General features: G+C 40.3%; 1 protein-coding gene across 2 annotated transcripts in view; it reads left to right on the top strand.

Annotated features, from left to right (window-relative positions):
* The window catches only part of LOC145393003 (UNC93-like protein MFSD11), a 124668-nt gene that overhangs the window by 12831 nt on the left and 87083 nt on the right, over positions 1-24754 (top strand). Inside the window, exon 1 of one of the 2 annotated variants that reach the window (XM_080267317.1) lies at positions 686-820. The exons of the other annotated variant lie outside the window; for it this stretch is intronic. Within the exon in view, the coding sequence (XP_080123443.1) occupies positions 728-820 (93 nt within the window). The 5' untranslated portion in view covers positions 686-727. Of the gene's footprint in view, positions 1-685; positions 821-24754 lie in introns of those variants that run through there. 2 annotated transcript variants of the gene reach the window in all.

The raw sequence follows: 24754 nt of genomic DNA, 5'->3' as shown, positions 1-24754 counted from the left end.
TATATATATATATATAATATATATATCTATATATATATATATATAATATAATATATATATATATATATATATATATATATATATATATATATATATATATGTATTTCTGAGCAGGTAATAACAAGGCCACCGATAAAGGTAGTGACCACACGCTATTTACTGCTCCGGCGAACACTGGCAACTTTCTGGAGATTATTGGGGGGGTGGGGGGCAGACGTACTGACGGAACCGCGCCAAGCCGCCAACCTTTCATGTAACTACGGTAAGGGACTAATAAATAGGGTAAAGAAAATGGGGATCTTAAGACGGGGAGGAGGATGTTTTCTCACCAAACCCATGTATGATGTCATATTATATATATATATATATATATATATATATATATATATATATATATATATATATATATGCATCAGGTAAGTTTTACTAGCGTCAGCGTACACTTGAATTATTTATACATGCTGCTAGAATCGTGTGTATATATATATATATATATATATATATATATATATAATAATAATATATATATAATATTATCTTATCAAGGAAAACGAAGCGATACAGGCCTAAGTGGGATCAAGCAGAAGACGCTAACGCAAGGATGACAAGGCCGAACACAGTGAGGCAGGACCATCTCAGCACCACTTGTAGTGACTGTGACCGTACGGACGCCATCTTAGACACACTAGAGACTCGGACTTTGCTTGGAGAGACAAGCTGGAGAGAGATGGGAACCAAGAGTATGTTCCTTGGGGTGCTGGGGAAATCCACGGCCTTCCTCCTCATATTTTCGGCATTCAAAACATCGTCCCATTTGTTGGTGAGTACAGAGCAGGGTAGGTGGCGCCATAAACCTAGTGCCACATCGCTCATTGTTCAACAAGGCTAATAAGACTACCAGTCTCCTTACCCATTGGTACTGCGTAGATGCGGTGACAGCGGCGTGGCGTGCTGGCGGGGGCAGTGGGGGAGGGGGGGTAGTGGTGGTGGCTGCCACCTCCCATTTTTTCTCCACTCCTACCACTCACTCCACAGCCACTGGCCCAGTCACCTCTTGTGACAACTATCGGAGAGAGGTAGATGCTGACATACTGTTACTCCAAGCTGCATTTTTTTTTTTTTTTTTTTTTTTTTTAGTACCGTTTCTGCTTTTATTTTCTAGTTATCGTCTGGTGTGGTAGTGGTTGTGATGGTTGTGTTGGTGATTGTGATGATGGTTGTTTGTGGTGGTGGTTGTTGTGGTTGCGGTTACGGTGGTTGTGGTGGTGGTGATTATTGTGGTGGTGGTAGTTGTGTTGGTAATGCGAGTATAAGTGGCTGGGGAATGGCTGGGAGAAGTGGGAGGTGAGAAGACAGGAAGAAATCAATAGGATAGAAGTTGTGGAAGCAATGAAGAAAGTCAAATTGGGGAAAGCCCCAGGAATGGATGGAGTGTGTGGTGAAATGCTGAAGCATGGGGGAAAGATAATAGTAGAATGGATGTGGAAGATGTGCAAATTGGCCTGGGAGGAAGGTAGAGTCCCGAAGGATTGGAAGTCAGGTATAATTATTCCCTTGTACAAACGAAAAGGGGAATAAGATGTGTCAGGGCTCTTGCTAACTGCCGATGGTTGTGAGCCATTTGGCTCCGAAGGTTTTAGATTTATGAGCCAAATAAATTTTTAGTAGCCAAACTGACTACGAGGCGAAATATTTTACAAGCAATAAATATATTTATTTGTTTATTTACACATTGTGATGATTAGAATCATATAATGAGGTTATAAACATTCACAATGGCGACAGGGAAAGACAATAATCGATCACAACGTGTTTTTTTGTTCATTTAAGTGAGTTTTACTTATTTTGTTGTTTCCTGGGTTTTGAAGTGGATGTATTTTCTCCTCGCCAAAAGGCGACTTGCATGTAAAATTTGTTCGCCGAAGGGAAAAAATACTCTCATTTGCAAGCTGTGGCTCGCCAAACAAGAGCCTTGAGTGTGTGGTAATCACAGGGGCATTTGTCTTCTTAGTGTAATAGGAAAAGTGTATGGTAGGATACTTATTGACAGAGTTAGAGAAATAACAGGAATTAGTTGGAGAAGAACAGAGAGGCTTTAGGAAGGGAAGAAGTTGTGTAGATCAGATATTCATTCTTAGATCTTTAGTGGAAGAGTTTCTAGAGAAGGGAAGGAAGTTGTATGCGGCTTTCATGAATTTGGAGAAAGCATATGACAGGGTGGATTGACAAGGATTGTGGAAAGTATTAAGAATATATGGAGTACATGGGAAGTTGTTGAATGCTGTGAAGAGTATGTATGATGGTGCTAAGGCTGCAGTGTGTGTGGATGGTGAACTGAGTGAATTTTTCTCTTTGAAGGTTGGGTTGAAACAGGGATATCATGTCTCCATGGTTGTTCAATCTGTACACGGATGAGGTAATAAAAGAGGTACAAGGTAGGGCAATGGATGTTGGAGTGGCCCTGGTGAGAGAGGGTAGGGTTTGGAAACTCCCTGTACTGTTGTTTGCAGATGGTACTGTGTTGTTGAGTGAAGACGAAGGGGAGCTGTAAGGCTTGATGGACGAGTTTGGGAGAGTGTGTAAGAAACGGAATCTAAATGTGAATGTAGGGAAGAGGAAAGTGATGGTCTTTGAGAGAGATGAAGTCAGTGAATGTACAGTGAGGTTGGATGGTGAGGAAATGGAAAATGTGAGTACGTTTAAGTACTTGAGTAGTGTGATGAGTAAGGATGGAAGTTTGGAGGGTGAAGTGCTTGAAAGGGTAGGCTACAACAAGGACGAAAGGTTGCTGGTTCCTTGTAAGCAGTGATAAGAAACAGGGAAGTGAGCATGGAAGTGAAAAAGCTGCTACATGGCAGTATTGTGATACCAACTCTAACGTATGGAAGTGAAGCTTGGACGTTGCTGGAAGGACACAAGTCAAGAGTGAGAGCAGTGGAAATGAGTTATTTAAGAGGAGCCTGTGGAGTCACATGGAGGAAAACTGTCAAATGAGGATGTGGAGGAGCGTTGTGGTGTGGATGTGATAGGAAGCGCTAGGAGGAACACACTGAGGTGGTTTGGCCATTTGGAGAATATGGAGGGTGAGAGACTGACGAGGAGAGTGTGAGTGAGGTGGAGGGGATGAGAGGGAGGGGGAGGTCGAGGATGAAATGGAGGGATGGAGTGGAGAGGTATATGAGAGAGGGGGATGTGAGTTGGGAGCAGGGCAGTGAAATGATGGGGTACAGGGCGACGTGGAGGCGATTTGTTTGTGGCCACCCCGTACGGGATTGAGGCGTCTGGGAATAGATAGATGCGCTGTATATAGGGTGTATGATTTTTTTTTTTTTTTTGTACATGAGGCACCTTCTTAAAAGTTATGGTCAGTGATGAAATTAGAGGATAAGATGACACTTACTTTTCAGCCGTACCGGATGCAAACGCTTCTATTTCAGGATTGAATGAAGGCTATCCATCAGGGAAAAAAGACAGTATTTGCTGCAGGAAATGTAGAGGATATCAGTCGAAATTTTGTATTGGTTCACTCATAGGGTCAGTAGTTTAAAGTTTGCTGATCTGAAAATGTTGGTTTTCGTATTTGATAATTATTTATTGGTTGATTGTATTCGGCATTTAATGGATAGAAAATGTGTATGCTGAATTATGTAACTGCCAGACATCGTACGTTACAGGTGTAAAATTTTGTTAACTGTGTTTAGAATAAGTCCAGATGACATGCAGGCACCCCAGAAGTCAGATGAAGTCAGGATATGGAGAAAAACCAGAATAAGATGCAACGTGCCACTCGCAAAATAGTCCCACCAGTATAACTCTGAACATGTTTTCTCAGGTACACTGATGAACAAACCCAAACAACTGTGTTCCATATAATCGTTTACCATCCACGAAGGCCAAGTGTTATCTCTTACTTCAGAGCCAGAAGTGCCCTCTTTTGACACCTCCAACAGAAGGCCTAGCAGAGATGACAGCAACTCATCTTGCAGGTTATCCATGTCAAATAACAGAGTCTGGTAGATCGTATAGTATACCCACGAATATACTGTACAGTTTTCGTCACTGGAAATGAGGCCCTGCGATCAGTATGCTGTATGTTTACCTGCTCTTTGTAACTTTATATATCTATCTATCTAGCTATAGCCCGACGCCCTAATCCCGCAAAGGGTGGCCGCAGACAAAACGCCTCCAAGTCGCTCTGTCACCCACCATTTGACTGTCTTCTCCCCAACTCACCCCCCCCCTCCCTCATATACCTCTCAACTCCATCCCTCCACCTCATCCTCGGTCTACCTCTCCCTCTCCCTCCCTCCACCTCACCTACATACACCCTCTTAGTCAGTCTTTCATTCTCCATTCTCTTCACATGTCCAAACCACCTCAGTGTATTTCTCCTAATCTTCTCAACCACATCCACATCCACCCCACAGCGTTCCTTCACTTCTTCATTCGTCAACTTTATATATAATACCTAATAAACTGTGTTACCTTTCCTCTGTCTCGGAATCGCAAAATTTTTCTAAATGGAATTAAACATCTTCCTTACCCCACCCCATGAGGTCGCCCTGTACTCACCTACCCCGCATCTCCGCAAAGTTAGAAGAGTTGATTACTGCATTATGCGTCAGTGCTTTCATGTACACAGAGAGCAGGCCAGCATACTCTCTTAATACCTCTACGTTCAACTGTCTACACCGCACAACATGCACATAAGATATCATACCTTCTTTTTTCATTTCCTCTTAGCAATGGCCACTGCAATTATATCAGCAAACGAGGTGGTATCCCGGTTTGCCACCACCAGCAGGGTAGGGCTGGTGGTGCAGGGTCCTCCTGGTTGCTATCAAGTGACTGTACTGACAGCGACTTGCAAATTCTGTTCATGCTCGTCAGCGGAGAAGTGCAGGTGCAACCTCATTCCCCACCAGTATCCGTGGTCTCAGTACCAACTTGAATTCAGTTCATTTTTTCTTACAATCCATATCCCCTGTAGCCCCATTCCACACAGAACCCCCTAATCTCTCCCCCTACCAAAATATTCCCATTATGTTTTCCTGGCTACCATCTTACCAACTTCAGTAACAAGGGTGGTTATCTGTTGTTATATCAAATCTGAATTTGCAGTTGACACTGCTTTTTAAGCTTCAACTAATTTTTATTACCCAGTGTATAAATTATATTATCTAAATATTATCAAATATATCTGTGGTCTATTGCTCCCCCAGTGCTTCTTCAGAACCCAGTGTATTTGACTCCATATCCACACAGTTGAGTAACCGTAAACCTTACCCTTAGCACCGAAATTACCATTTTGGGTGATTTTAACATACATAATGTAGAATGGTTATTGCATTCTGCCAGGACTGACGATACTGGGCTAGAGTGGGAGCTGTTTGTAGAATCATTTAATCTCACGCAGATGTTAAAGCAACCAACCAGAAAATCCTGACTGTAATGCTCATCTCTTGGATCTGTTCCTGACAAATAATCAAGATCAGTGCAAGATAAAAGTGCTGTCACCATTTGGATCCTCCGACCACAATCTCATCATAGCCTCAATAGTTGGCTCCCCAAAACCTCCCTGTTCTGAACCTGTCAGGGTGACCCGATGGCACTTTGATAGGGCAGACTGGGATGGATTTAGGAATTATCTTGCTGACATTCCATGACAGTCTTTCTTCTCTAGTCATATCAGTTCTACCCAGTCCTGCATTAATCACGTAATACCAGCTGATATGGATTTATTCATACCAAGTCAACAGTTCACTAAAAGATCGAACTCTCCAAAATGGTTTGATAGCAACTGTGCCAGAGCAGCGGCCCAAAAGTCATTAGCATATAACTCTCACTTAAAATATAATGCATCTGAATCACTCTGTCAATTTAAAATTGCTAGAAGCCATGTAAAAGAAGTAATAAATCTTGCTAGATCAAAGTTTCATCAAAACCTAGCATCATAACTGCTTAACTATCCTAGTGACAATAGAATATTCTGGTCAAATTTCAATTCTTTCAGTAATAACTTTAACAAGTCATCACCCATTCCCCCACTAGAGTCATCAGACGGTAACAGTACAATTGACCCGCGTGGTAAAGCAAATAGCCTTGCTTGTACATTTACCAGAAATTCTATCTTAGGGGATGTCAGCCAGAATGTCCCTGTACTAGAAACCGACTATCCCGAAATTGTTCCACTTTATATACAGACTAGATAAGAAAAATCCATCCTAGACATTTTACCAATCAACAAAGCCCCAGGCCCAGATGGAATTCCTCCAATTGTTTTGAATGTTCTAGCTAAATTATTCATACTATGCATATGTACTTCTTCATTCCCAAATTCGTAAAAAGAAGCCAATATCCACCCAATTCCAAAGAAAGGAAGTTCCTCTAACTACTATGATTCAGACCGACAGCCATCACATCTCTTGGTAAAGTATTTGAAATTGTAATTAATAAGCACATAAACACCTTGGATTCAACAGCTTAATTAGCGATAGACAATAATTATGGTTTATGCCACGAAAGATCCACCACTGCGATACTCAGTCTCGTGATTCATACCATCCATCAATCAACTGACCAACATGGAGAAATTTATGCAGTTGCCCTTGATATTTCTAAAGCTTTCAACAGAGTGTGGCACTGCTCCCTGCTGTCTAAACTCACTTGCTGTGGACTAACATCTTTTGTTCCTCTCCTTTCCTCATATCTCAGTGATAGAAAAATAAAAGTAGATGAGGTATATTCCAATTTCTAATTTAACACCGGCGTGTCACATCGATCAGCTCTGGTGCCAACCTTATTCCTAGTTCATATTAATGATCTCTTATCTGTCACCCACAGTCCCATCCATTCATATGTAGATGACTCAACACTTCACAGTTCATTCACACTCAAACACTCATTCACAAAGTTTAATATCTCAAACTTTCAACTCAGTGCCGCCAACTCCATAAATCAAGACTTATCTAAGATCACTGAATGGGGACAAAATAACCTTGTCTCATTTAATGCTACTAAAACCAAATATATACAGTTTACTGATAGACAGATATTGCCAGATTGATATATTACCTTCAGTGCTACTGAAATAGGGTGTATAAAAGCCCGCATTGCTTACAGGCAAAGAGGGGATTCTTTCTTTGGCTCAGTGGTAACATGTGCACCCATGAAGCACAAGGGCCCAGGATCGAATCTCAGCCAGACCAGTGATTAATTTGTTAAGTTTCATGTTCGGTTATTATATTGGTGGCAGCAGTGGCATGTGAGGCGAGGCTTAGAGGGCAATGATGTTGACAGCATCTTAGGCCTTACATCCTGGGGTTGAGCTGTACGGTGTGGTCCACAGCGCCCCCAGTGGTGGCCTCCATTGCGCTCTGCTACCACGTGTGTTTGAATCTGACCAAATTAATCACCAGGGCAAGAAAGAGAGTGATGTAATGGGGTGTATAATAGCCCACATTGCTTAAAGGCAAAAGGGGGATCCTCTCTTTGGCTCAATGGTAACGTGAAGTGCGAGGGCCCAGGATCGAATCTCGGCCAGTTCGGTTATTACACTACTAATGTTCCCATCTCCAAAAGTATTGAAATTCTCGGTGTTTCACTTAACAATGCCCTCAGCTGGACCTTTCATGTCAGATCACTTGCTAAAACCGTCTCAAAGAAACTTGGATTATTGTACAGAGCCCATAACTTCATCACTGACGGGCAGTTAACAGTAATTTATGAAAGTCATTGGACTCTCAGAATATTGCTCACCCTTATGGAATGCAAATGGAGAGGTTGCACTAAAACAACTAGACAAAATTCAGAACAAAGCTGTTGGAATTGATAACCCTGCTGTTACAAATAAACTACTTCCCCTACAGGTAAGAGGGGATGTTGCCTCCTGTGCATTATTTAACATACACTTTTATGGCAAATGCACAGATGAAGTTGCGTCCATTGTGCCACCTCTCCATGCCTTCCCTCCTGTTACACTGCACTCATGATTGGAATGTCACACAGCCACATTGCAGAACTTCTGCCTGTCGGAATTCTTTTATTCCCCGAATTGCATCTCTCTCAAGCTCGCTTCCCTGGAGTTGTTTCCCTCCAAGCTTCAACCAACAGCTGTTTAAATCCACCTGTTACAAATTTTTTATGAATGGAGGATGCCAGTAATCAGGTGTATGGATTATTTTTTATTCATATGTTTTTCCTTCCTCTGTTCTGTGGTTAAAAAAAAGATGCACCTTCGGCCTTGTGAGAAAATGTAAATAGTCTTCCATAATATACGTTCATCCTAATGAAATTAATTAGCAGCCAATCATTCAGCTGGCTGGATCTCATTGTCACGGTCTGGACTGTTTTAATAATTTGTTTTTGCAGGAAGAACAACAGAGGGAAAGATTCCGTGTTTATCTTCCCCATTGTTTCGTGAATAAGCAGATATTGGTTGCGACAAGGAATTGATTTTACGTCATGCTTTTTTCCTTTGTACGAGTATATAAATGGGAGATCATACGGGTTTCTGTACTGTACAGTACTCCTGTAATGGTTATGTAGTACAGTAAAATATACTGCTGTCCACCTCCCAGTTCTCTCTCTCTCTCTCTCTCTCTGACCTTGATGGTTGTGTTAGGTTACCAGTTAGGTTGGATGTAAGAGTGCTTACAAATACATTTTTATGAAATTATAGTGGTACCCTCCCCTCCCCCCCCTTTTTTTATTATTATCAGGAAGGTGCCACTTTGTAACTCGTTTGTTTTGTAATCTTTTGGCTGTTTCGTTAATATTTCTTCCGACAATTTTAATGCAGTTGTGAAGTTATTAAACTGCAAGCATTAGATATAGCCTGCATGAAACCCATCACTACGTGGGGGTTCTAAAACCGAATAGTAAAGTCTGACGTTACCTAGAGGAAAGGGAAAACAAGGTGAAGTGTGTTATCAGATTCAGGTTGACGAACAGCCTTGGAATTTTTAGATTATCATTTTAAACGGTGCATCAGTTCAAACCATACACTGAAACTGAATGGTTCAGCATTACGAAAAGGCGTTATAGTAATATGCCAGACTTGTTCAAAAAGCAGTGTGTGGCACCTATATATATATATATATATATATATATATATATATATATATATATATATATATATATATATATATATATATATATATATATATATATATATATATATATAAAACCACGACTTTTTTTTTTCTGGGAAGCTATATCATAAGGGATGTTAGTCAAACGTGAAACAGGAGGGTTCAGTGACGCAAAATGTTGTATTGTGTTGCAGCATTGGTTAATGTAGCTCGTGGACAAGGCATTCAGTATTTATAATAGGTTCGCGTGACGTCATGCAGATAATTTAGGTTTTAATACGAGTTGCCAGTTATATAGTAAATTTAATTTCATTTATTGTGGATAGCTAAGAAAAAGAAAATATTGATTTTTACTTGGCACAAGGACAGGTGAGTAACAACAACTGTTCCTATATGGAACTCAAGATTTTATGTTAGTATCCGTAATTGATCTTTAGGGCCCATATTCACATTGGCTAAGGAGGCTTCGTAGTGCCCCTTCCTAAGATATTTATTGTCGAAGTTACATCGCTTTGTCCTGTATGATACTGAGGCTGATCGGTCGGGACAATATATATATATATATATATATATATATATATATATATATATATATATATATATACATACATACATATATATATATATATATATATATATATATATATATATATACATACATATATATATATATATATATATATATATATATATATATATATATATATCATCAGCCATAACTAGTCCACTGCTGAACAAAGGCCTCCCCCAACCTTTCCACGAATTTCTTTGACTGAGCCAATCATTGCAAAATTTTTCTTGCAAATTTCTCTATCTCATCTCTCCATCTTCTGTCTGGCCTTTTTCTGGTACACTTACAATCTTTTGGTGTCCAGTCAGTCAGCCTCTTGCTCCGTCTGTTATCTCTTATTCTTGCTATATGGCCTGCCCACCTCCATTTCTGTTCTTTTATAACTTCTCTAATATCTTTGACTTTAGTCTGCTCTCTCACCCAAGTTGATCTTTTCCTGTCTCTTAAAGATATTCCCAACATTGACCTTTCTTTTGCTCTCTGAGAACGGATTAATTTATTTTCCATTGATTTTGTCAGTTTCCAGGTCTCTCAACCATACGTCATTGCTGGAATTATACATTCATTATTTACTTTTCGTTTCATACAAACTGGCAAGCTACTTTTCATAGTCTCTATGTTTACCGAAAGCTTTCCATCCAATTGTAATGCGTCTTTTAATTTCGCTATCATGATCTTTCGTTAATTTTAGTACTTGTCCCAAGTAGTTGTATTCCTCAACTTCTTCAAGAATTTCATCGCTTATTCTGATGACGCTCTTTGGTGTTTGTGGATTAAACATTAGTTTTACTCCGGTTCATCTTCAGCCCTACTTTCAGACTTTCTCTGTTCAGGTCATTTAACATTTCTTGCAATGTCTCCGCTGTTTGTGAGATTAGGACAATGCCATCTGCAAATCTTAAATAGTTTAGCTTTTCTCCTTCTATGTTTACTCCTTGGTTTTTCCAGTCTAGCTTTCTGATAATACTTTCTAGGCATGCTGTAAATAATTTTGGTGAAATTGCATCTCCCTGACGCACGCCCTTCTCAATCTTAATTTTTTCCGAGTCCTTATGTAATTTAACTGTAGCAGTTCCCTTTTTATATATGTTTTCGAGCAGTTTTACAATGTTCTCATTCCTTGTTCTCGCAATGAATTTATACCGGTAATTGTTATATGCTCCACAGAATCAAAAGCATTTTCGTATTCAGCAAAACGTAAGCACAGTGGTTTATTATATTCTGTAGTTTTCTCAGTTAGCTGATTCATTGTGTGTAGATAATCAGTGGTCGAATACCCGCTTCTGAATCCTGCCTGTTCACGAGGTTGGTTTTCCTTCAAAATTGTTGGTATTCTGTTCGTAAGGACTTTAGTGAAGAGTTCGTAAATGACTGATAATAAGCTAATGGGCCGATAGTTACCAAGATCTTTGAGTCACCTTTTTGTTGAATAAAATAACTATTGCATTACGCCATGTTTTGGGAATTTTCTTCTCTTTTATACAGTGGGTAAATAAGTGAGCAAGCCTATTTTGTACTTCTACACCTGCATCCAACAGTAAATCTGTTACTATTTCATCTTCTCCCGGAGCCTTCCCTCTTTTCATATTTTGAAGACAAATATTTACTTCGTCTGGTAGGCTATTACCTCAGGTATTTCACTTGTGTCAACTGAAAAGTTAGCTATTGATATTACTGTCTTTGATGCATACAGTTCTCTGTAAAATTCTTCAACTCTCTTCACCATCTTATCTCTGCATTTAATGATTTTACCGTTTTTTTTTCTTTCAGTGATGTCATTTGTTGCTTTCCTACTGTCATTTTACTTCGGACCTGTTTCAAGCTTTTACCATTTTTGATGGTTTCTTTCATCTGATCCATGTTTTTCTTTATTTTTCTCCTTTTTGTATTTTGTTGATAAGCTTATTTAATTCCGCTCGTTCTATTTCGTCTTTGTTTTTACTTTAATTTCATTTCGTTTTTTCATAAGCTCGAGTGTCTTTTCTGAATATTTCTTGATTTTGGTTGTATTAGGTTCTCCAACTACCTCGGCTGATTCTCTTAGCACTTTTGTTAGTCTGTCATTCAGCTCATCAGTATCACATTCAGCATTACTTAGAACCTGAAATCTGTTCCTTCCAACTAAAAGGCTGCTTTGTTTTCGTTTACTGTTATTGGGCATATCTTTTTATCTTTAATCATCTTCTTTCTTTCACTTCTGAAATGGAATCTGGCTGTGCAACCCACCATTCTATGATCACTTCGTATATTTACTTTGTTCATGTTGATAACTGTGACATTGATGATCATGTTATTCTTATCTGCTATAATGAAGTCGATTTCATTCTTTGTTTCTCCATTTCGGTTTCTCCAGGTCCACTTCCTCCCTGTTCTTTTGTGGAAGAATGTGTTCATTATTATATATATATATATATATATATATATATATATATATATATATATATATATATATATATATATATTGTATATGGTGCCAGTATAAGTAACGATGATTATACTGTAACTTTATTATATATATATATATATATATATATATATATATATATATATATATATATATATATATATATATATATATATATATATTGTATATGGTGCCAGTATCAGTAACGATGATTATACTGTAACTTTAGTGATGGTATTTATTAAAAACTATCAAGACCAATATTTTCACAAACCAGACAACCCAAAATATTTAATGCCGCTTTATATAAAGTATTTTACTTTCGTGGGAATATAATTCAGTATATTTTGTTATGGTTATGTGTACTGTACTCCAGATGTGGCATTGCAAGGTCAGCGAGTTTGCAGATTACCAGGGCTGTAGGTTTTCATGACATTGAGTAAGGTGATATGAGAGGAGGGATTGTAGTTAATTGCTTTATATATATATATATATATATATATATATATATATATATATATATATATATATATATATATATATATATAAAATCAGCCGTTGAGGTCCACTGCAGGACCGGCCTATCCCTACCGAAGCAGGGACGATACAGCCACTGTATCTCTACCCAGTGGCTTAGGCTGTCTGGTAGAGACTGTACAGTATATAGGGTGAGAAGTGCATGTGAGTGTGATTGTAGTGTTGTAGTGGCTTTGGATGTGTATGTAGTCTGTGAACCAAATGTAATCGGCCCGCCTTAAGCCGATTAAGTGCAAGCATACTAGTATGCGACACTGGTTCAACCACAGCACCCATTGTGTCCGCCAAAGTAGCAAGTGGCATGGTGAACGCTTCCCAAAGTTTTTACAACTCTGGCGGGAGGCGAACCCGCGCTCACCAGCGTGCGAAACGCACACTCTACCACTGAGGCTCATATATATATATATATATATATATATATATATATATATATATATATATATATATATATATATACTGGGAGGGCTTGCAAGAAACAGAATCTAATGGTGAACATAAGGAAGAGTAAAGTTATGGTCTTGAGAGAAGTGAAGTCACTGAATGTACAGCGAGGTTGGATCAGGAGGAAATGGAAAATGTGAGTGCGTTTAAGTACCTGAGTAATGTGATGAGTAAAGATGGAAGTTTAGAGGGTGAAGTGCTTGAAAGGGTACAACAAGGAAGAAAGGTTGCTGATTCTTTCAAAGCAGTGATAAGAAACAGAGGAGCGAGCATGGAAGTGAAAAAGTTACTGCATGGCAGTGTTGTGATACCAACTCTTGGACCTTGTTGATGGGACACAAGTCAAGAGTGAGAGCAGAGGAAATGAGTTAGAGAGGAGCATGTGGAGTCACAATGAGAGACAGACTGACAGTAAGGAAGTGAAGGAGCGTTGTGGTGTGGATATGGATGTGATGGGAAGCATAAGGAGAAACACACTGAGGTGGTTTGGCCATGTGGAGAGAATGGAGAGCGAGAGATTGATGAGGAGAGTGTATGTGAGTGAGGTGGAGGTGGGGAGAGGGAGGGGGAGGCCAAGGATGAGAAGATGGAGAGATGGAATGGAGAGGTATATAAGAGAGGGAGGTGTGAGCTGGGAGCAGGGCAGTGAAATGGCGGGGGACATGGCGACATGGAGGTGATTTGTTTGTGGCCACCCCGTACAGGATTAAGGCGTCTGGTAATATATATATATATATATATATATATATATATATATATATATATATATATATATATATATATATATATATATATATATATATATATATATATATATATATATATATATATTGGAACCTCTGTGGTACAGTGGTAGAGTGTGCGTCTCGTACACGGGTGAGCCAGGGTTCGCCCCCTGCCAGGGTAATAAACTTTGGGAGTGTTCACCTGGCCACGTACTGCGTTGGCGGCCACAAGGGGCGCTGTGGTTGAACCAGTGTCGCTTACTATAAAGTATGGTTGCACCCAGTCGGCTTGCGCGGGCCGATTACACTTGGTTCACAGACTACACACACATCCAAAGCCACTCCTACACTACAATTACACATACAAGCACTTCTCACCCTACATACAATCTCTACCAGAGAGTCTAAGCCACTTGGCTGAGATAGGCTACATTGGCTGTATCGTCCCGACTTCGGTCGGGATAGGCCGGTCCTGCAGTGGATACTCAAACGGCTGATGATGATATATATATATATATATATATATATATATATATATGCAGTTGGACATGCTTGTTTCACTTACTGATCAGTGCACACATTCTTCTCTAGTCATTTAAAGTGATTGATAATGCTCTGTGTCAAGGTTTACCAACCTTTTGAACTCAGTGTGTCTGTTTATAGTTAATAGTTAATGCCAACATTATTACTGCACTGAGTGCCAACAATAATTTTCACGTACTCGAACAACACTTGTTTTAAATTTCTTCACAATGACAGGTCTCCCTTAACTCCTATGACTTATTCTTGCTGTCTGCAAACAGTATATGGGGTGTCCCAGGAGGAAAGGACAGAACTTTGTGAAATGATAGATGAGTGAATTCTAAGCAAAAAATGCTATATCAACATGTGTCCAAATCTCAGCCATTACGGAGTAACAGATATGATGACCTTATGGGCGAATTATGGGGAAGATCAGTTTCGGCCATAAGGTCATTCGTGATTGTAGTTACGCAACGGCTGAGATTTTAACACACGTTATTATTTTGCTTAGAAATCCCTCATCTCTCATTTCCCAAAGTTATGCCCTTTCCTCCCGGGACACCAAGTGTATATATATATATATATATATATATATATATATATATATATATATATATGAGAGAGAGAGAGAGAGAGAGAGAGACCATGACAGCTTCTGTAGCAATAAATATAAGAAATAAAGATCCGTAGATAGACAGACAGACAGTATGGGCTTGCAGTTTTTCCAGTTTGCACCAGACCAAACCTAGGACTCGACACCTGTACATACATACCGGGTATCTTGAGTGGAACACCTGTACAAACTGAGTACCACACCTGCACGGAAGGCATCTCTCGTATTTTTTTGATCGTCACACTATGTTTTGCAGTATGAGAATTTAAGATATAATATTGAGGAAGTACAGTAGTTACTAACAGAGTGCATCAGAGTTCAGTCTTTGATCCCTTACTGTTTATTACGGTGTAATGGCTAAGTGAATTTGGAATCATTAGTGGTATTAATAAATTTGCCTATGACACAAAAATAAGCCATTAACATTAACAAATGTACGATAACCTTCAAGAAGGCCTTGATCTACTGTGCAGATGGTCAGAGGATTGGCAAATGTAAAATGTCAGGCACATAATTTGGAGACAAATTCAGTCCTACCGTATAGAAATTTAACATCAGAAAGCGCGAGGGATCTAGAAGTCATGATTAGTAATTCCTAGAATATTGTCAGCAGTATAGCTGTTAGTGAAAGAAGTAAAGTAAACAGCGTTATAAGATTTATTTATGGAAGCGTGAGGTCTTGAATAATATATATTTTTTCAGGCTTTAGCGAAGCCACACTTAATCATGCCGTGCAGTTTTGAGTGTGTAAGATATGTGCCCAAGAAAATCAGTAGAGAAGAATGGCAGAAATTGTATACAAGGAAGCTGTCATATGAAGACAGGCTGAAACGATAAAATTTGCAGACGTGGAATAATAGGTGAGTTAACCGAAGTGTTTTAAATGGACGGAAGGATTAAATAAGGGAGATATTGGTAAGATCTTAGTACTTAGTATGTAGACAGGACAGATGGTTTCAAACTAGACAAATTCCATTTTCATAAGAAAGGTAGGAACTGGTTTTCAGTGTTTTAGGCTAATAGCCTACGAATTTGTTCAGTTGAAAGTAAGCTGTGCAGTAAGCTGTTCAACAACACGTTATAACAAGGCTAGCTTAACCTCTGCAAGTCGATAACGTACGGTATGTTTTTTATTGCTACTTCCAAGCGATTTTATTTTATTTTCGGGAAACCTCTTGCAGTGGCGGGGTTAATGCGATCTCCATTTAACTCGTCTTCCATGAAAGGTCTTAAAGCTAAATAAAATTGTCAGGTGGTAGTAAGAATAAAGCGAAAACTAAGTCTTGGAACTGAATGGCTTTAGATGCACTTCATTTATTTACCAAACACGTGTTTTATTCGTCTTTCATCACTTTCCATCGGTACAAAGGTAAGGGTTGGCGCTGACGAGGAGCCAACACATGGTGTTATTGTGTACCCATGGTGGGGCGAAGCAGCTGAGACATTGACCCAGGAGACAAACCTCCTCATGTCTTTCGGTGACGATGGTTTCTATAGTCCGATCCTGGTGGGGCGTTGTCTACCACAAAGTATGCCGGTTCCCTACACAGTGTATGCATTGCACTGTACCTGTAGGATAAGGTCACAGAAGCAGTTGCCCATTGCCCACCTGTAGTCGACGGGTCTGCTCGGCCAGACCACAGCCTTGGCCACACAGACCGGGGCTTAGCAACAGTAAGACATGTCTGGGTTCTTATCATTAAACCCTTTAAGTCCGATGATGTATTGTTTTGCCTGCTTCGCAAGACGTAAAGCTAAGGAGAGCAGCGCAAGCATGTCGTGTTCTTGTTGATAACTTTGAAACACACACACACACACACACACACACACACACACACACACACACACACACACACACACACACACACACACACACACACACACACACACACACACACACACACACACACACACACACACACACACACACACACACACACACACACACACACACACACACACACACACACACACACACACACACACACACACACACACACACACACACACACACACACACACACACACACACACACACACACACACACACACACACACACACACACACACACACACACACACACACACACACACACACACACACACACACACACACACACACACACACACACACACACACACACACACACACACACACACACACACACACACACACACACACACACACACACACACACACACACACACACACACACACACACACACACACACACACACACACACACACACACACACACACACACACACACACACACACACACACACACACACACACACACACACACACACACACACACACACACACACACACACACACACACACACACACACACACACACACACACACACACACACACACACACACACACACACACACACACACACACACACACACACACACACACACACACACACTGCGCTTAAGCCATTAGTTTCACAGCGCCCATTTTCGCAGGAAATATTCACATGGCTCCTCCCCACCCATTCGCAGTTCCAGGTCATTCCACACATTTCTTTACCCTCCTCCCCCGCTCCCCGGACACTTTTACTCTTGGCAGATATTTTGTATTAAACCTCCACAGCATTCAAACCACTGATCCCACAACACCACGAGGTATACTTTCCTACTCCAGCCCCACAGCCCTTGCCACAGTCCACCAACATTCCAGCTCATCACACACATTCCTCTGTTCACCACGCCCATTACTTTACTCCACACCCCATGATGGTGTGGTAATTATTTTCATAATTTTTTAAATGAAAGCATCGATTGGATCAAAAGCGGTAATATCGCATGAATAATATGTTTCACTGTTGAAGGCGTTTCGAGACATAAAAAAGAGGCTGAAATTTGTGCAGTATTGTACTGTAGGTTATTTCAGTTTTCTTTGTTATCGGTATAATAGAACCACTTTGATATGATGACGTTACTAATAAACTAGTGCCTTGCTTTGATATTTCCTGGACAGTAATAAACTAGGGGTATTGTTAAGCCTCAGCCCATAATACATGAAAGTAACAGTCAATTTAAATTGTATGAGGAGGAGAAATAGTCATTTTACAATACATTATGTTCGATTCTCATTGTGTTCTACCATTAGAGTTAGATGGCACGTCAGTTTTCGTTCGCACTACTCAGATGCTAGTTCAGCTATTAAGTTGTATGGAGATCTGATGGTTCCTTTACCGCAAAGACCCCTTTCCACCCCATTCAAAGCTTGGCCCGAAAGTACAGCATTTTCACTGACCGTTGCCCAGAACGTTCACATTTTATAAACCGAGGGGCAGTCAGTGGAGCACATCTTTGCGACGAGGGCAACGTAATTTCCAAACCACTCTTCATAATGGGTTAGGTTTTCTCATCATTGGTTAGGATTTCGCAGAAAGTGTTTTCCGGATCCAGAATCCCAAAAGTTAAGCGATTGTTCCCTAACACAATGGCTATCTACCAACCAAATTTGGTCCAAATCTCTCTGAGTTTTTGAGTAATCCTGCTAACTGGCAAACAAACTAACATTGGTCTCAAAAGTTAATCGATTGTTTCCTGGGACATGGGCTATCTGCCCACCAAATTTGGCCCAGATCTCTCATTTGGTTTTTGAGTAATCCTACTAACAGACTAACAAATAAACAGATAAACTGGGGAGAAAACTACGGAGAGAAAAATTAAGTAAAACCTGAACATTTATGGTGTCATTTTACCCTTCACCTGCCAAAATCATTGGAGGGTGTTGTTATCACTGGGATCGATAGGTGTTCGTCCGTAGAGTTGGGCAGCTGGCCAGGCGTAGAGATTTCTTTTCCTGGCCAGAACTCGGAGAGTATTCACTATGGTCATTAGAAATCGCACAGTTATGTTTCTTATAGTGAACTGGTGCCTTTTGATAGGTAGAATGCTGTGTCATAAGTAGTTTTTTTTTTTATATTAAAAAATAAAAAAACATAACTTTTCCAGAGAGTTCAGTGCGACCAGCGCAAGGAATCTCCTTATGCCCACCTTTAAAAGAAAAAGTGTGTGGGGGGGGTTAGGGTCGTTATGCACTTCGTTATTGCGCAGGGAGGTGGGGGGGTATGTGCTTGGTCAAGCGGAGGGTTGCAATAGCGTAGCTTTGCGTTTATTTGTTTGTTTGTTTAGGTCTTGCCTTGTCATTTGCTAAGATGTAATGCATTTGAAGGTTAATCTTATTTGTCGGTTATTTGCTTGTGGCAACTAAGAAATCCACATATCTTAGATGGTTTCATGGCGTGATGGAGGGCACGGGGTAGATTGATAAACGCACATGCCATTTTATTCTTACTGCCATCAGACTGCCTCATTTGGTTTAGGAATGGAGACTTTTAAATCCCGTCACTACAAAACTTAACGGTCTGTTTGGGGAGGGGAGTCAGGTTGTGAAGTGGTTATTGGAGACTGTTTTAAATCCCGTTGCTACAAATTTTAACGGTCTGCATAGGGAGGGGAGTCAGATTGTGAAGTGGTTTTTGGTGACTTAAATCCCGTCACAACAAAATTTAATGGTCTGCCTAAAGAGAGGAGTCAGGTTGCGAAGTGTTTTATGGAGACTATAAACCCGGTCACCACAAAACTTAACGGTCTACTTAGGGAAAGGAGGCAGGTTGAGAAGCGGCTAATGGAGACTGCTTAATCCCCGTCACTACTAAATTTTACGATGTCTCCAAATTGGACCAAATTATCTGGAGGTATCAGACATAAATATTCGTCCTTTGGTTGGAGTGGTTGAGACTGACTCTTTCATGTGTACTGGTTGTCTTGATTTCTTTCTTCTCTAGCCGTCCTTATAAGTGTTGGTACTCACGGGATTGTACTCTTCAGTCCATTAACGTGTCATTTTGTTATTGCTCTTACTAGATGATTTGACTGGAGAAACCATTTGTAGCACGAGTCTAGAGACTGTCAGGTGCTTGGGAGGGATGCCTTCTTATGGTGGCACCGATGTGACTGAGTGACGAAGCTGCTTGGTGATACAAACGTCCCTCAGCAGCCTCCCTATCCCCCTGAAAGGAGAATGTTGGACTGCAGGAGGACAGCTTCAATCTGCAGTCCACTTGGTTCGCGGCCAGACGAACCTGAAGTTGCAACTACTCAACTAGGAACGGCTTATTGGAGAGAACTTAAGAAGGGAAGTATATAATGATGGCTGTATCTAACCCCTCCAATTTGGAAAGTCTCCCAAAGCTGAAAAAAAAATATCCAGAGACAGCGAGACTGAAACAGAAAATTAGTTCATGGGGCGCATGGGTTATGACGCATATATACCAGTTTTACTCACCATATATGCTATTGGTCTTACTTTCTTCTTTATGCTGCTGATCATTCTTACTCATATGTGCTACTGGTCTTTTGTTCTTATATGTGCTACTGGTCTTCCTTTCTTCTTTGTGCTACTGGTCTTTCTTTCTTGTATATGCTACTGGTCTTCCTTATATGTGCTTCTGGTCATTCTTATATGTGCCAATGGTCTTTCTTATTTGCACTACTGGTCTTTCTTATGTGTACTACTAGTTTTTCTTATTTGCACCACTGGTCTTTCTTATGTGTGGTACTGGTCTTTTCTGTTTACACTACTGGTCTTCCTTATATATGGTACTGTCGTCCTTATTTGCACTACTTGTCTTTCATATGTGATACTGGCCTTTCTTATTTGCAGTATTGGTCTTTCTTATGTGTGGTACTGGTCATTTTCATAAGTGCTACTGGTCTTTTTTATGTGGTTCTGGTCTTTATTGTATGTGCTGCTGATCATTTATATCTGTATTACTGATCATTCTTATATGTGCTACTGGTCGTTCATATATATGTATATATGCTACTGGTCTTTTTTTCTTCTTGTATGTGCTACTGGTCTTTTTTTATTATATGTGCTACTGTTCTTTCTTATATATGCTACTGGTTTTTCATGTGCCACTGGTCTTTCCTTCTTATATGTGCTACTGTTCATTCGTATAAGTGCTACTGGCCTTTCTGATATGTGTTACTGGTCATTCTTATATGTATGTGCTACTGATCATTCTTATATGTGCTGCTACGAGGGGCGTTCAAAAAGTTTTGGCAACAGGGTAATAAAAGCAAAACTAATAGAGATACTCTTTTATTGAAGTTCACACTCCTTCATCATACTCTCCTCTAAGGTTTACACACTTCTGGGGCTGTCATCCACTTAACAAAGCACTCCGAGTACTCAGAAACAGGTATACTCTTCAGTTCTGAATTTATCCTTCTGGCAAGGTCCTGTTCCCTTCGAAGAAGATCCCAGCAAGTTTTTCTGACAATTTAGGGAATAGCCAAAAGTCACACGGTGCCAGATCAGGACGGCACCGTGTGGCTTTTAGCTATTCCCTAAATTGTCAGAAAAATTTGCTGGGTCCTCTTCGAAGGGAACAGGACCTTACTCAGCTATTTACTCATTATATATTCATCCTGTATCCCTATCAAGAGCTGGAGAGGGACATCTAGATGCGGTAGCACTGATATAGCCGGACAACGTTGCTACACGGTTATACAAGCGTTTCACAGCAACCTAAAAACATGCTGGTATGCCAGAGAAGGGCAGCAGCATCCAGCAGTCCAGTGGGTTCACGTTTCAAATGATCCTGGGGCTACAACGTCAGTCCGCTGACGTATTTTTATTTTTTGTTGTTGGAAGATGATTTTATTTGACAAAACATAGGGAAGGTCTTTTGAATTTAAAGGGCTTTTTTTTTTTTTTTTTAACCACATTACTCCGATGATGGTTTGTTTTTTCTTTCTTCCACACTCAGTACTGTTCAGAGACATGCTGAACTAGAGTGGTTAGATATAGTCGTCAGCCATCCGTTTAGTACAAGATTTTTTTTTTCCTGCATAAAGCAATCTAGAGGTAAGAAGAGCAAATTTTAACAAGTGCTTGCGTCGACCGCGTGTTCTGTGTGGAGTCTTGAAACCGTAAAAGGAGAGGTAAAGAAGTTGACGCGGTAAGTAAAGGAATGGGTGGGATGGGTTAGAAATTTGGCGGACGGTGGAACTGAGGCACCAAAGTATACTGCACATGGTGACAGAGAAATAGGTGGGATAAGCTGAAAGTATGAAGGGTGGTGGGGAGAGTCCATGAGAGTATACCTTGCGAAAATGTGTGACGTAGAATTAATGCTATGAGCGCACTTAAGGTTATTTCAAGGTTTTCTCCATCAAAAACAAGAAAAAAACTCGTTGCTCTCATTTATATGACTGCTTGTAACGCAGGTAATAAGCCATCGCCGTATTGAAGGGTTAATTCATGATTTAGTTATTTATTTACTTTTTTGTGTGACACTGGCGATGGTAGGAGTCTTGTAAACTTTTCTTCAGGTACACCCAGAGAAAGGGGCAATAAACCGTTGTACGGTCTGCATACGAGGTTTTAGAGCGGTGGAATAGAGAGGGAGGACAGCCCCCCCCCTCTCTCTCTCTCCATTCTGCACCATGTAACGTATGTAGTACATACTCGTATATCGTGTTAATGCTGTGGTTAATAATCCTTTTAAATTCACTGGAAACTATGCCAAAACCTAATGATATCTCCCTCGTAATAGTCAAATAAGGTGGAGTCTCGTTTCATGGACCTAGATGCCTAAACACGTACGGTAACGGAATCACTGACCATCGCTGTACAGGATTCGGAATTCACAGACAAACTTACGATCAGCTACCCGACATAACTACGATTTTTTTTTTTTTTTTTAAGGAGAGAAGGAATGCGTAGAAATTTCTCATATGTTTTGTCCTCTGAGCAAAAAAAAAAAAAAAAAAAAAAAAAAGTAACGAAAGGGAAAAATTCATCTTTTTTTCCCCTTTTTTGGAGTAAGCTAAGCATAAGAAAAAGGGACTACAGATTTCTCTTATGTCTCTTCTTTGAAAAAAAAAAAAAAAAAAAAAAAGTTAACGCTTAAAGAATCATGTGCTATTTTTGCTTTTGGAAAAAAAAAAAAAAAAAAAAGACAAGGAAAGTAGATTACAAACTTTTGTTTCTTTTTCTTTCTGCCAAAACAGATGTAAGTCATGGCAGGGAATCGATCGTAAGACGGTCAGTGAACTCCTTCCAGTATCAAACGTAGCCTACGCTGCTCCGTCTGTGTACTCAGGGATGGGATCGGTATTGACAGAACGGGATTTCTGTGTGCAAACCAGACTCAAAAATGTGATTCTCTCTTTCTCTCTCTCTGAGGTAATGGTACTTGTGTTCTTGTCTACACAGTTGGGTGTTGTATTCGTAAAGGATGCTAACCAACTGTAAGATAAGCAGATTTCGGTAGCAGTTAGTTATCAGAAGCCATGTAGAGTATTTTTCACCATATAATATTTACTGTACTCTGGATAAATGTGTGATAGGTGTTTGAGTGAAGGTTATGTATATTATGTACTAGCAGTCTTACACATAGCCTACTGGGAGGCCGACCATATTAGGATCTGTTTTCTTTTGGCAGCGACCAGTTCGGATGGTCATAGGATCGTGTTGTTGTGGGGCTTATGAGCTTCACTATACTCTGTCCACGTTAACTTGGCCTAAATATAATCAGTACCGATCGAAGGTGGATTGTTACATCCATCACTATGAGGACGCTATAGTCGAGGGGGATTCACGTGTTTAAATATACTGTAGTGGGGCTTCCACACCCCCGACATGGTTGGATAACTTTACTATAAACGTTCAAGCCGTGGTTTAAGGGTCCAGAAGGGCAACCGGTTCGTAGGGCTGTGCAACAGCACTTCCTTCCGTCGGAGAGGTGATGCAGGGAACCTTTGTACTTTGCACTTGGTATAACCGTGGTAGGGTTTTGGAGAGAGTAGGGTTGCTGTAGTGGCCCCATGCTCTTCTGGACGTAAACACGATGGACTGTCTGTCTATCCATCATCCAATCCTCTTTTTGCCGTATGGAGAATGTTGAAAGCCGGGGCTACTTAATCCCGACATTAAAGTCGAGGGTAATCAGCCCGCTTTTCCCTGAGTGGCATTATATGAGCAGTATATCCCAGCCAACCCTCTGATGTAAACCCTTAAGGGCCCTATCCGTTAGAAGCGCCTGAACTCAGTAGATCACCAGACGCCATTTGGTTATAACCCAGCGTAGTTGATGTTTCCATAGGGTACAGGTACACAGGAAACCATTGGGCTTGTTGCTCAGTGTAGAGTCACGTGAAAGCAGAAATATATTGAGTGAGTGGATGGCTGGTGCCAGAGTAAAACTGCCATTTTCCTGCAGTCCACCATCTTCCTTGCCCAGGATGGGGAGAAGTCGAGGGGCGTTTGTATAACCCAAGATCTAAAGAGCTTGATATAACCATGCAGCGGATCTGCCTGTTCATATCGGTGCTTCCTCGCAGTCCCTGTCCAGCATCTGTTAGAAATGTGTGTGTGAAAATTTTGTGTTGGAATGGCAGTTTATGAGAGTTTGTATATGTCATGTAGGGAAGACAGGTTGGGAGAACACATGAAAGGACATACTACTGTACCCTCTTAAATATCCTTCCCTGGCTGAGATGTGGAAAAATCGGTCGCTGAAGAAACAGTGACGATGAGCTTCAGCACAGAAGACGGCCCCCTTAAAGACCACTAAGGGAAAATAAAATTGTCTAGAGAAGCAAAAATAAAACGGGTCAAGAAGCGGTACCAAGGCACAGCAAACCCGTCCCCGGCAGTCATTTTAGTGCTAACGTATAAACATAACAGGATATCTAGTCAAAGTTGTCACATATCAAATTTGGAGTAAATTGGGTAAAGGGGATTAATCTCCGAGTTAGACCTCATCAAACCATATAGCCCTGCTAGGGTTACAGGAGAGCGCTACCCCTCC

This window comes from Coenobita brevimanus, chromosome 23 (genome assembly GCF_032717465.1).
Source record: "Coenobita brevimanus isolate Jiangsu-jjx chromosome 23, ASM3271746v2, whole genome shotgun sequence".
Classification (NCBI taxonomy): Eukaryota; Metazoa; Arthropoda; class Malacostraca; order Decapoda; family Coenobitidae; genus Coenobita; species Coenobita brevimanus.
The sequence above is the reverse complement of the archived record's forward strand: the minus strand, read 5'-3'. Positions and strand labels throughout refer to the sequence as shown.